The sequence below is a fragment of the Prionailurus bengalensis genome, chromosome C2 (assembly GCF_016509475.1).
Source record: "Prionailurus bengalensis isolate Pbe53 chromosome C2, Fcat_Pben_1.1_paternal_pri, whole genome shotgun sequence".
NCBI classification, from domain to species: domain Eukaryota; kingdom Metazoa; phylum Chordata; class Mammalia; order Carnivora; family Felidae; genus Prionailurus; species Prionailurus bengalensis.
This window is the reverse complement of record NC_057350.1, coordinates 84,371,782-84,385,124: the sequence shown is the minus strand read 5'-3', so window position 1 is coordinate 84,385,124 and position 13,343 is coordinate 84,371,782. Positions and strand designations below refer to the sequence as shown.

At 41.4% G+C, this 13,343-nt stretch overlaps 1 protein-coding gene across 1 annotated transcript in view; it reads right to left on the bottom strand.

The window, feature by feature from the left end:
- Positions 1-13,343, bottom strand: part of MCF2L2 (MCF.2 cell line derived transforming sequence-like 2) — a 267,297-nt gene that overhangs the window by 225,518 nt on the left and 28,436 nt on the right. Inside the window, exon 2 of the mRNA XM_043594796.1 lies at positions 4,716-4,799. Coding sequence (XP_043450731.1) covers positions 4,716-4,799 — 84 coding nt within the window. The remainder of the gene's footprint in view (positions 1-4,715; positions 4,800-13,343) is intronic.

Here is a 13,343-nt window from a genome sequence, read left to right as displayed (position 1 = left end):
GTAAGCGATCCAGGTTCAAGTCAATGGCGTATGGTGCGTGCTGTTGTTGAGCCGAGGCTTTTAAGAAGCAGTATGCTCTCTTTTCCCTGTCTGCTTTCTGGATACAAATCATAAGACAGCCATAAAATGGATAATAGTAATATAAGCCACAAAGTGAAAGGAATCTTCATGATGAAGATGGAGAGAAATCATCTGCTGACCATGAACATACATGTTGAACTGCTCCAAGAGAAATAACTAAATTTCTATTGTGTTTGTTTGAACTACTATGCACCTTGGAGTCTATTTAGTATAGCTGTTCAGTCCACCCTAACTAACACAGGTCATGGTATCCACAAATTTCAACTCAGGATAGTGGGGGCAATACAAATCATTTGTTATAAAAAGAAGGATTGGGACCAACATGATTGAGAACCATTTCTGTAGCCTACACTGCTCAATACAATAGCCACTAGACATATGTGGTCGTTGAGCACTTGAAATATGACCAGCCCAAATTGAGATGAACTGTAAGCGTTGAAATACAAACTAGATTTCCAAGACGTAGTACAAAAAAATGTAAAGCATCTCAACAATAACTTTGAATATTGATGACATGTTGGAATAATATTTTAGATATATTGGGTTAAATAAAAATACTATTAGAATTAATTTCCTTTTTGCTTTTTTAATATGGCTACTAGAAATTTTAAAAACACATATGTGAGTCACATTATGTTTCTATTAAAAAATACTGCCCCCTACACCTTCTTGCACTGGTTCTCATTTCCTTGATGCCAAGTTACTAACTCTATCTCTGATTTAGATATAAGTTTGACTCTGATCAGTTTCTTAATGTGACATTCTCCATTGTTTCAGTGAGAATTTCCCACTTGCCCCTGGGAACTCCACCTCTACCAACCCTAGGCTCCACTGGTGGACTCCATAAGCCTAAGAGTATTTTATGCCTTCATTATTGATTATTTCTAAAAGATGGTATGTGAGAGAGGAAACTTCAGACAATGATTCCAAGGGGGGACATAACCATTAAAATAAAAAGAAAACGGTAATTTCTTTTAATTAGATTCCTTTTAATCCCAAGTATTACGGTAGAGATTGATGAATGACTAATTTATAACCAACCCCCTCTCCCCAACCACCTTCCACTGTAGCCATTTAAAAGCTAATGTTTGCCTTTTCTGACTTCCTTGCTGGTAGAAATGGCTACATGACACAATTCCAGGATGAGACATAATCAGAAGTCTACCAAGAGCTTCTGGGAAAGTTTTTGTTCTCCTGGCAAAAGGGACAGAAGAAGCCAGCATTGCTCCTTTTCCTTCTTCCTGCTTTGGACACAGACTTGATGTGTGGAGCTACAGCAGCCATTTTGACATTAAGACTAAAAACAAGAGAAACATCGAGAGAACCACAAAGATGCACCCTTAATGTCATTGAGCCACTGGCCCAATACCAGGAATTTCTACTTTTGGACCTCTGTTATGTGGCTTAGAAAACAAACAAACAAGTCCTATAGGCTAGGTTCTCTTATAGCCAGATACCACATGACACACTTTCCTTAAAAGAACCCACTTTACCAATGAGAAGCCTGAGGTTCACAGCAACAATCTAATCATGTTGGAATGTGAACACAGAATTATCTGAGTCCAAAGCCTACAGTGTTTCCACCACTGTAATAAGCATTAACCTGCTTATATTCTCTTGTTTCCTAGCTAAGCCCTAAATTTAGAAATATCCCAAGTTCACTGGGAACATGCCAGTTGTCTTTCAAGTCAAGAGCCAGCAGAGGCCCAGCCCTGGTCACTATCCAATTCCTGCTGGTGGCCCCTGTTCACAGACCTCACCGTCCAAAGGCTTCAAACCATCTGGCCACAAATCTGGGTCATCCATGGTGCAGTGAGTCCCTGCTCTCCCACCAGCCATGGGAGCACACTCACGGAGCACGGCAGGCCAGGCAACTGGGGCCTCACTGAAGAAGAAGCTCCATCCTGGTCTTCCCATTCCTGGTTGATGGGGCCCCAGCTCTTTCCAGAGCTCAGTGGAATCTACACAAAGTCTGCAGCTGGGACATCCTCACCCTGCTTGCCTGAATCAGGAGAACTGCTGTGACCCTGAACAGAGGCCACAGCTCGGTGGCCACAGGGCTGAGAAAAGACTGAGTGCAGAGATTTCTGTTTTACAGCTACACAGGTACCCACAAGGGCCTCATTGCTGACATTGGCTGCCACTGGCCGGTAACGATGAAAAGCAGGCCTAGTAATTCCAAGAAAGTGCTGACTCAGAGAACTTGATATTCTTGGCTACTGATATTCTTCCAGACTTGCAATACTGCAAATCCTACCACAGCTAATCCATGCTTCTCTCTCATAGGATGGGGAAACTTGAGGCAACAACATGACAAAAGAAGCTAGAAAATGAAAGGATTGTCTTTGCCACAGTCAAAGTGACTTTCCTAAAGCAGAGGTGTCCTCTTGGTCCAATGTGCGTGTTTATAGTTCAATGTTCTACATTAAAGAGTGACAATTAGGGGTGCCTGGGTGGCTCAGTCGGTTAAGCATCTGACTTCGATTCAGGTCATGATCTCGCGGTTCATGAGTTTGAGCCCCATGTCGGGCTCTGTGCTGGCAGCTTAGAGCCTGGAACCTGCTTCAGATTCTGTGTCTCCTCTCTCTGTCCCTTCTCCGCTCATGCTCTGTCTCTCTCTTTCTCAAAAATAAATAAACATTAAAAAAAAAATTTTCTTAAAAGAGTGACAATTATCTCTATTACTGACTTCGTTGTGACATCATACACCACTTCAACTGTGAGCATAGCTTTGGTTCCTTATACAAACTATATCATACTGAAAACTATTCCTTGTAATATAATCCTAAAATAAACATTTTTATGGGATTAAAATATATCAGGAAAAATACTCATACAGTTGCCAGTTGCAATGCTAATAAGCATTTTTCATACACTGCATCTTTAATCCTCCAAGTTATGATGATCCCACCCATTCATTATACAAGTGAGGAAAGTAAGGCTTAGGAATTAAGTTGCCAAAGAGATGCAGCTGGTCAACAGCAGAACCTAAATCCGTATCTAGGGCTGTCTGGTACCCATTTATGTTTTCCTATGTCGTCCTAAGAAATAAGAATAGAGAGAAGCACTTCAGTAACACTCAAAGGAGGTAACTTTGGAGCACTAAATGCACACATTAATTGGTCACTAGACTTCTTCCCCAGATGAGCCATTATCTACGCCAGAATCATGTGCTGGGGCATTAGGGTTTTGGCGTAAGGCTACAGAAATCCACTTCACCTCACGCCTTCATCCATTCCAGACCTGGATGCCCATTAGCGTTGCAGCCTTCTGTGCCATAAGACCACAGCAGCAGTTGCCAAAAACCCAGAGGGCAGTCCCCACCCTGCCTTTTGTTTTTCAGAGTCGTAGGCTCACTGTGAGAAGCTAGGAGGCTGCACCTTCAGGAGGCTGGTTAGGCACTCCCGCCAGGGCCAACACTGGCCTGCCTACGGCAGCGATGGAGGAGCAGGACTCACAGGACACACCAGGAGGACTCGGATAATTCTGAACTGAGCACTTATTATATCACAGTCTCTGTTCTAAGTGATACAGGAAGAAATAAAAAAAAAATGAGGACTCTGCTTATGGAGCTTTCAGTAACTATATGAGCAGTGATCAATGTGGAGGAAAGACCAGAGAATTCCCCAGAATGTCTGGATTGTGTAAGATGTCCCCACCCAGGATGTGACTCATGGATGGGAGAGGTATCCCAATAACGGAGACTGCATTTCCCTCAAACTCGGTAGGATAAAGATTTTGGAGCAGATTAAATATGATTTTGCAAAAGGAAAGAAATGCGACTTTTTTTTTTTACATCCCATGTTGTAGAGTTAAATTCATACCAACTACATACTCTCCGAAATGGAACTAAGGTGGCTTTGTTGCTTTTTTTCAGAACAGATGTAAAGATGAGGAAAGTGACTTGCCATCTATTCCTCTGTGACATGTGCTAAGGACAACTAATTTCATGCCATGCCTCTAAGACAGGTCTAAATATAATTCAGGGTTTGGTATGTACCTCCAGTTTCAGTAATGAAAGTCATGTCACCATTAGCTAAGTGAATAAGAAAGAAGAGTGTTCTGGTAATGACAGCTTCTCAGGGTTGTGCCTAGGCTCAGAAAATTTCTAGCCTCTTCTGAACATAAGCCTCTCTTTATTCCCAAATGTTCAATGGAAATCAATGCATTAAAATTAGGTCCATAAGAGTTAAGAATAAAAGACAAATCTCTCAAAGAACAAATAACTTCACCAGTGCTCATGAACCCTCAAAACCAAACTCTCTCTAAAGGTTGGATCTTGGAAAAATATCCAAGAAGAATGTTGGGAAAATGTCATGATGGCAGCTGATATCAATAGCCATTTCTTTTTCCTTCCTCAAAATCTTTTTGGCTCTGTTCTTTACAACCTCAAAGAAATGTACTCCCTTAGGAAAGATTAAATGACACCCAACAGCAACAGGAATGATATCTCTGAGATCTACCCTCCTCCAGATGGACATTTCTCAGTTCATTCTAGGTCTGAGAGAGGCTTAAGATTAAGACTTGGGTGTACTGTTCATTAGGGTTCATTAAGATTTGCATGTACTGGGCCCTCCCGACAAGACCCCTGCCCCCACATCAAAATCTAAAATACAAACTAATTTGCCCCTTACCTGAGAGAATGGCAAACTGTCTGTGAAGTTGTTCAATTATATCCACTGCCACCAAAGGCCTGATTTCCTGTTGCATGATTTCATCTGCACAAATGAAATACAAATTAGGTTAAATCCTTGTAAATTACAAATAGAATTTTAAAAGGAAGAAATGGAAGCTTCACTACTCAGGAAATCTGGGACTTATCAAAATATGGTTATACGCACACTATTCTCTTGCACACTTGATTCCTGAGATGCAGAAATGGATCTGGGTTTTGTGTGGTTTGAAGCTTATACCCATGAGCACAGAAGCACACTTCTAGAGCCTCTCCCAAGGTTTTAGGAGGGACCAGTGCAAGGAAGGGGCCCTGAAGTTTAAGCTTAGGTAGCTTCACAATATACCTGCTAGGATGGTCTCATTATCAAGGCAGGTACTCAGGCATCTGCCTACTCCTTTAGGTCTGCAGGACATTTTAAATACAAACAACATAAATCATCAGAGTTCATCTCAAGCTGGGTCATAAAATCAATCTGAGATTTATGAAGGTTCTTTGCTTTTGTTTCCTTCCCTCCCTAATTCCTTCCTTTTTGCCTCCCTCCTTAGTTACCTCCGTGCCTTTTTATTTTTTCCCCTTCCAGAATACTTCAAGGGGACTCTTCCCACTGCCAAGCATGTTTAAGGAAGCACTTCCCCATTTTGCTAATTAAAGATGCTCCATACTGAATAAAGAGGTACATATTTTCAAGGCAAAAATTCAAATCGTTCAAGCACAAACCTACAAATGTCCTCTAACCCTAAGAGTGATCTATAGGCCCTATGATTTGTATTCTATCCATTCGGGAAAAAGAGATTAGAGAAGGGAGAAGACTGAATGGAAATCCTTCATCTGGGCTGAAAAGAGAAAGGCATTTTCAACTCTCACTGCCTAAGATACTATTATCCTCATTTAACTGTTTCCCAGGGGATCTCAAAAAATGAACTGGTTATTGTTTCTACAGCAGTTAAACATCAAGTTAGATTAAGGCATGAGTCAAACAGTCTTGTACATTGATGCTAAATAGGAATCTCCCATTGATTCAGCCTGGAGTTGGGGTAACGTTTTGATATTACAATGTTGACCAATCAGAAGGTTATATTAGGGAAGCTCCTCCCAGAGCCTTGGTTTCCACTTCTCGGCTTTTGTGTGAAGGTTCAAGGAGATGACACTTATGGGATGTACATAGTAGATGCTCAGCAAATGCTAGTTATATCCCTTGATCTGGAAAGGCCTTTCCCATATATGCTTTCTGAAAGTCTTGTTAGGCTGGGGGCAGGTGCCAACTTAAATGCCAAGACCCTTCTCAATGAATTCTACCACTCTCTCTGGAGGAAAGCAGGTAAACCCAGGCCAGAGCTCCTTTATCCCTCCTTCGTCTTTCCACCCTGATTTCACTAAAAATTCACTAATTTCCTGTTTCACTGTTAATTTTGGTGGATGCAATAATGGCACTGTAGTTCTACTTGGCAAAAAGGGAGGGCCTTCTCTGTTTTATACATGAACTAAAGTATTTAACAATAACATAAGCCTAAGATCTGATTAAAAATGCTCAGGCACTACCCCCTACCAAAAATGTATGGGGCAAGGGGAGGGGGAGATGAAACCAGACTGACAAATGTGGATAATTGTTGAAGTTGGTTGATGGGTCCATGAAAGTTCTTTGTATAATTCTTGTGCATATGTTTCAAATTGTTCATAACAAATGTAAGTTACAAATGGACACCAACATAGAAAATTTAAGCAGAAATAGGAGTTACATAATGGAAGAGTTTTTCAGAATATAATCAGAATATAATTTCAGAATATAATCTCCCAGTGGTCTGGGAAAGTGGCATATTCAAAAATAGAGCTGGGTTATTATTTTTTCATGCCTGAGGGAGTATATTTAAGAGATAATGACCCCAAAGAAAAACCAAGATTATAAAATATATCGTTATTGTACCTCAATATTTGAGGTGTGCTTTTGACATTTTAAGGAGGTAAGAGCTGAAAATGGACAACAGAAGTGAGTTAAGCCAACCATCCCCCAACCCATCTCATTTTTTAAGTGAAGAAATGGAGACCCAGAGAGATTCTGACCCTGCCTGTGGTCATCTAATTTAAGCATGGAGGTGGGGTCAGCCTGGGATTACCTGACTCTAAGAGGGCAAATCTCAGCCTTCTGTGATAGGATTTCCAGACCCTTGGTCTTCCAGAGCACTGTCTTTGACCACCGCTGAGAGGATAACTAGTGTCTCTCATCGTGGGAATCTGTAGAGGTCTGCGTAGCCTTTCAACAGAGACCTTTCCCACCTGAGGTTACCAAATGAACAGGACTAAAATTTAGAATTTGTTTTTCAAGCGTAGAAATGAGCTGGTTTGCCTTTGCTGAAAGAGCTTGGCCCCCAGCCAGGGAGGGATAGGGTTATCCTTGAAGATTTCCCAGCAAAGGAGCTTCATGACCCCATCTGGCTGGCTGCAACAGATCATGTGAGTTTCTCAGACTCAGGGCTGACCCAGAGCATGGAGATGACCTCAGACACACCCAGCTTTTAGTGATGCCTGACATCTATGGGCCTGTTGGAATAGGGGCAAGGTTGGTTCAGCCCCAAAAGAGACATAAAAAACCAGGCCTGCTGCTGGAGGGCCTTGCTCTCCACTGCTGCATAGATGGGGTTGGGAAGCTCTTCAGTCTAAAGGAACACCTTCCTCTGCAGTGGGAAAGAACCCAGACAGCCCTTCCCCCACATGGGAAGGGCTGTTTCTGCCAACTTCTAGCTAGGCTGCCAGAGCAAGAACACTCTGAGTCTCAGTGTCCTCTGTTGTGAAATGGCTTTTCCTTCTCTAGAAACAGTTGAGCCTGAGCAGTGATAACCCACCGAAGTGGTGGTCCCTGATGCACTTTGCCTGGCCCCTTGGTCCTGTGTGGAGGTTTCCTGTTTGCTGCTGGCTATTTTTGATGTACATGGATTAGGCAGAAGCTTATCTCTTTCAACCCTCATAAGGCAAGGGGAGGTGATCATTCAACATCAACACAATTTCTATCCTGCACAAAGTTACAAATAGATCAGGGAAAAACTTGTCTCTTTTCTATCCCTGATAAGTATACAGGCGTGAGATTGTATGCTACCCAGGACCCACAGTTCCAGAGATGCAGAAGGCATCAAAGTTTCACAAACAGCCTCCTAGGTGGTGGAATAACAGCCTAGTACATCCCATGGAAACTCAGCTTAGGAAGCCAGTAAGCAACACCCCTGTGTCGTACACTGCCAAGTCTGAGAGAGCAATGCAGGCTCTGGGGCAGGACCTTTCCTACTGATTGCACCCACCCTCACGGCAGAGGGCAGGGAACTGCTGATAACGGCTTTATGCAGTCTGAGTTTGCAACTGATCAGGAATAAAGGGAGTAAAACCCTCAGCCTCCCACTCTGGCTGTTCTGAAAGTTCAGTCACACTGGGATTTAAAAGTATGGTCTGAAGAGAAAAAGAGCCAAATTGCTAAATAAGTAAGTTAGGGGAACAAAGTGTGGTCTGGACCGAAGAGGGAAGGCAGCCCCAATTTTGACGGACCTTGCCACATTTCTACTTTGCCAAGAGAATCTGGTGAACAGAAAAAAATGGAAGAGTCTGCCACTTAGGTGGACTAGGAATGGGCCCAGGATCCCCAGTCTCAGTCTCTGTGCAGCACACTTCTCTGCTAGTAATACTAATGAACACCAGTTGTGACCTGGCCCTGACAATGCACCTCACAGATTAACTCATTTAATCGGTCGGATAATGACAGTAAAGGAATGCACCTTTTCACTAAAATGAACCTCCTCCCACCCACCCCGCCCTCTCACCCGCACAACTAGACCAGACTTGACTGCCAGGAAAACACTTGTAGACCAACAGCTCTGAGAAATCAGTTGCCAGGCTGGTAGGAAGGGCCATCCCACGGGGTCACGCATTTCACTTCTCTTTCTCATTGGCCAGGTCAGAAATAACACAAACGCATTTTCCTTCTTTTACTGGGCCCTATATGAGAGCAATGGTTAACCCAAACCATAAGACTTAGTATTGAAGTCTTGTCTATAAATTAGCAATGAATAAAAGGCATGTGAAAAGCAGATGGAAGATTTTTTAAAGGAGAAATCTAGAATTTTAATAGCAAGAACACTGAAAAATGTCCAATTTCCCACTAGTCAAATAATGCAATTAAAACAATAATAGAATACCTCATTCATCCATAAAATAACTGAGACTCTAACACCCAATCCTGGGGTTTTGTTGGAAAACTAATACATGTACATGACCTTGGGGTGTGAAGCTGGTAGATCCCTTTTAGAAAGTGGTTTCACAATATTTTATCCAGTGATTATTGTGTAGTTACATACCAAACCCTTTATATGCAGCATCTCATTTAATCCTCAAAACAATGCTAAGGGTGATATTGAACTAGATTTGCTCATCCAAGGTCAATCAAGATCATCCAAGCTCATCCAAGGTCAAGCAGAGCCAGAATTTGAACCCATCTCATTCTGAACTCCAAAGCCCAACATCTTAACCATTGCAATACAGAGTTTCAATACACAGTCATTAAAATCTTCATAATCTTTTATTCATTCATCTAATATCTGGAAATTTAGGCCAAGAAAATAGTAAAATGAAAATGTTATACATAAAAAAGGTAGACTGGAAATACTATTTATAAGAGTAAAGAGATGAAAGCATTCATTATATAATTATGAAAACCATCTCCACAGAAAAAGATTTAAAATATAATATCAAGGACATAAAAACTATATGTGACGTGAGACTGCATACAAGTTAAAAAAAAGAAGAAGAAAGTACGTGGTGTATTTGTGCACATGTGTGTGAGCATATGAGAAAAGAATACTTGAAATAGTTGTGTTAGAGTAACGGAATCATATTGTTCTTACCCACTTAGCTTACATACAGAAAAATATGCTCTGGTAGCCTTTATTTTTTATGCTAATAGGACTTTATTGAAGTACAATTTACATGCAGCACAATGCACAGATCCTCAGTGTACAGTTTAATGTATTCTGATAAATACATACACTCACATAACCATCAAACAGATCAAGATATGGAACATTTCCATCACCCCAAAAGCTTCCTTGTGACCCCTGCCCCAGACCCCACACTGTTGGGAGCTCCACATTCCACAGCCCTCCCTCTCATAAATACATGTGTTAAAGACCACATGGGTGGCTCTGTCACTCGTGATCCAGTGCTCGGGGCTGGCAGGGCAGCCCCACACATCTACTCTTTTAACACCACTGGAGACCCAGGGAAACACTTCTCCACATCTCTTGATCTATATCCTCAAAAGAAAGGACGTCTGCATCCAATGCTATGACGGTTTGTGGGTTGTGCCACTGCTCGTATCAGGGACAGACGCTGCTTCAGAGCGCTGGGAGGATTGGAGCAGCGGAAGTGCTTAGGTAAGAGAAAAGACAAATTAATGAATATGTCAAATCCTCCCTCTCACATGGTGTGAATGTTGTAGATTCTTATATAATGAAATATCTGCCCAGTCCTACCAATCATCAACCTTCTTTCTCCCTTCTTTAATTTTTTTTTGACGTTTTTATTTATTTTTGAGAGACAGAGCATGAGTGGGGGAGGAGCAGAGAGAGAGGGAGACACAGAATCTGAAGCAGGCTCCAGGCTCTGAGCTGTCAGCACGGAGTCCCCACGCAGGGCTGTAATTCATGAACTGTGAGATCATGACCTGAGCCGAAGTTGGGTGCTTAACTGACTGAGCCACCCAGGGGCCCCCAACCCTCTTTCTTCTTTCTATTTCATGATGCAAATACATATATTCAAAATGTGAATTCCTTGAATCCAATTACAAAATTTTACTTAGATCACTTTTTTTTTAAAAGAGTTCTTTTTTATTAATTAATTAATTATTTGTTTTTACTGTTTTTTTTAATTTTATTTTTTGAGAGACAGAGACAGAGTGCTAGTTGGGGAGGGGCAGACAGAGAGGGATACACAGAATCTGAAGCAGGCTCCAGGCTCTGAGCTGTCAGCGCACAGAGCCCTACATGGGGCTCAAACCTACAAACTGTGAGATCATGACCTGAGCTGAGGTGAGACGCTTAACTGACTAAGCCGCCCCTAGATCACTTTTTTTTTTTTTAATTTTTTAACTTATTTTGAGAGAGAGAAAGAGTGGGGGGGGGAGGGGCAGAAAGAGAGGGAGACACAGAATCTGAAGCAGGCTCCAGGCTCTGAGCTACCAGCGCAGAGCCCAAAGTGGGGCTCAAACTCACAAGTGTGAGATCATGACCTGAGCCAAAGTCAGACGTTCAGCTGACTGACCCACCCAGGCGCCCCCTACTTAGATCACATTGTAGATCACTGCTCTCAACAGAGCTCAAATTATGTGAAAATCTCAATTATAACAACAGTGCTTTTGCTAACATAAAGGCAAGAAAAAAATATATATTTTATGGATTAATTAGTGATTTACAGATTACAGATATCTTCATTACCCATCCAAATTTCATAGGGCCATCAACACAACACTCAGGAACACAATAATTCAATTTTCTTCATCTTTGCTATTTTCTGAATTTTACTCATATAAAAACCACAGCTTTCTACACATTTTAATTTTGTTCTTATGAGAGTATGTTTATAAGGTAGGTGGGAAAATAAAACATGTTTTATTTAACTGTGGCATGTGGGCCTCCTTTTGTACTCTTGTCCCAGTCTCTGTCGGCAATGCCTGTTTAAAACTACTTTGAAAACTGGTAAGATATTACTAAGCATAGCATTTCTGTTTTTTAATATTTATCCAAATCCCTTTTCTCCTTTTTCTTTCCCTCACAAAGTTGATACATTTTTTTAAAGCTCCTTAATTTCTGCTGACATTTCACATCGTACCCTTGTAGGAGACAAGCACTGCAGAGGTGGAAGTTTCTATGTGATGAGTTTCCTTAGCAACAAGAGCTGGAGATGTCATTTCCCCGTAGCCCTTCATAACTAGAGGAGAGGTGAACCAGGCTCTGCTGCCTGGGGTATTCTGAATAAAAAGCAATCAAGGCCCTGGAGGAAATTCAGAAAATCTGTGAAAATACTTAATCCCTCCTTTTCCCATAAGGCTCTCCTGTTTCACCACTGGGTTTCAAGTACCCCCACCTGCATTTTAATCAATACCCCACCCCCAGCCGTGCTTCTCACATTATAATCAATATATAAATCACATGGGCTTTAAAACGCAGATTCTGATTTAGTAGGCCTAGGGCCAAGCATTTCTAACAAGCTCTCCTGATGCTGCTGATTCAACAGAGAAGCAAGCACAACACTGATTCCAAGGCCTTAGACTATGCTTGGTCCTTTCCTGATGCTTTTGAAAATGCAGGTCAGGAGAAAAAAAAAAAGTATTTATTTGGGTTGTTCGCTGTCTGCTTCTCTTATCATTCAATAAAAATAATCATCGCTATGTGTTGAAAGTGTTCTTGAAACTGAGGCCCAGATGGTGTAAATTTTCCCTTCTGTGCTGACTGTGAGGTCTGTACCCTGGGAAAGAAGCCAACCCTGCCTTGAGAACCTGCTTAGTTCTCCTTCCAGCACACCTCAAGCCCTGCCCCATTGCCCAGGATGGGCTCCTTCATGCCTATCCCCTCTCGTTCTTGGCCCGCTCCTATCCCTGGATTCAGGCAAGTTTACTGTCTGGAAGCAGTGTCTTGGGAAAAACAATACAATATGGTACAATAGGAAGTGAGAAGACGTGATATGAGTAATAATCATTTAACATAGCATTCTTCCAAACGTTTCTCCACTTTCCTTCTAAAGCTCCTAGACAAAAAAAAAATCTTAATACAAAGAAATAAAAATGGTAGGATTTGAGAAATTTTAGCAATATGATGGATAAACAATTTAATTTTTGTTTAAGAAAAACTCCTGGAACCTCTGGCAAAATTTCCTTCCTTCCTCTCTCGATTCATTCATTCATTCATTCATTCATTCATTCAGGTGTGGAAGCAGAATTAAAAGAACTGGACTTGCATCCCAGCTCTGACACTACCCAGTCCCTCCATCTTCAGGGTCTCCCTCTGTAAAATGGGAATGAACAAAAATTGGAGGGCTGTTGTGAGAATTAATACTACCATTTATTGAACACTTAACTACTGGGCACTTTGCTACATGTTTTACATACATTTTCTAACTTAATTAATTAAAATCACATGTGAAATCAGTTTGTGTATAAGAGATTCAATAGATGCTAATTAAATTTATCATTCGGTCCTCTGAGCTATATGATCCCAAGGATGCCACAATAGGTTTCTCACAAACACCCATGTTGTTGCCATGCATTGGTGGTTTGCTTTGAATTTCTGCTCATGAACTCCCCTTGTTGACCTTCCTCTTTCACTATGAAATAAGTCTGACAGAATTTGTTTTGAGTTCAGAAGGACTCAGGAGCAAAACAGAGATTAGAATTAGGTCAAAATATAAATATGTAGAATATGATAGAAGTGGCATTCCACGTGAGGACAGGGAGAGATTATTGAACATGTAGTGTCAGGTCAATCTACTAGCCACCAAAAGACATCAAGTTTAGTGACTAAGAGCATCACCTCTGGTACCACAATGCCTAAGTTCAAAT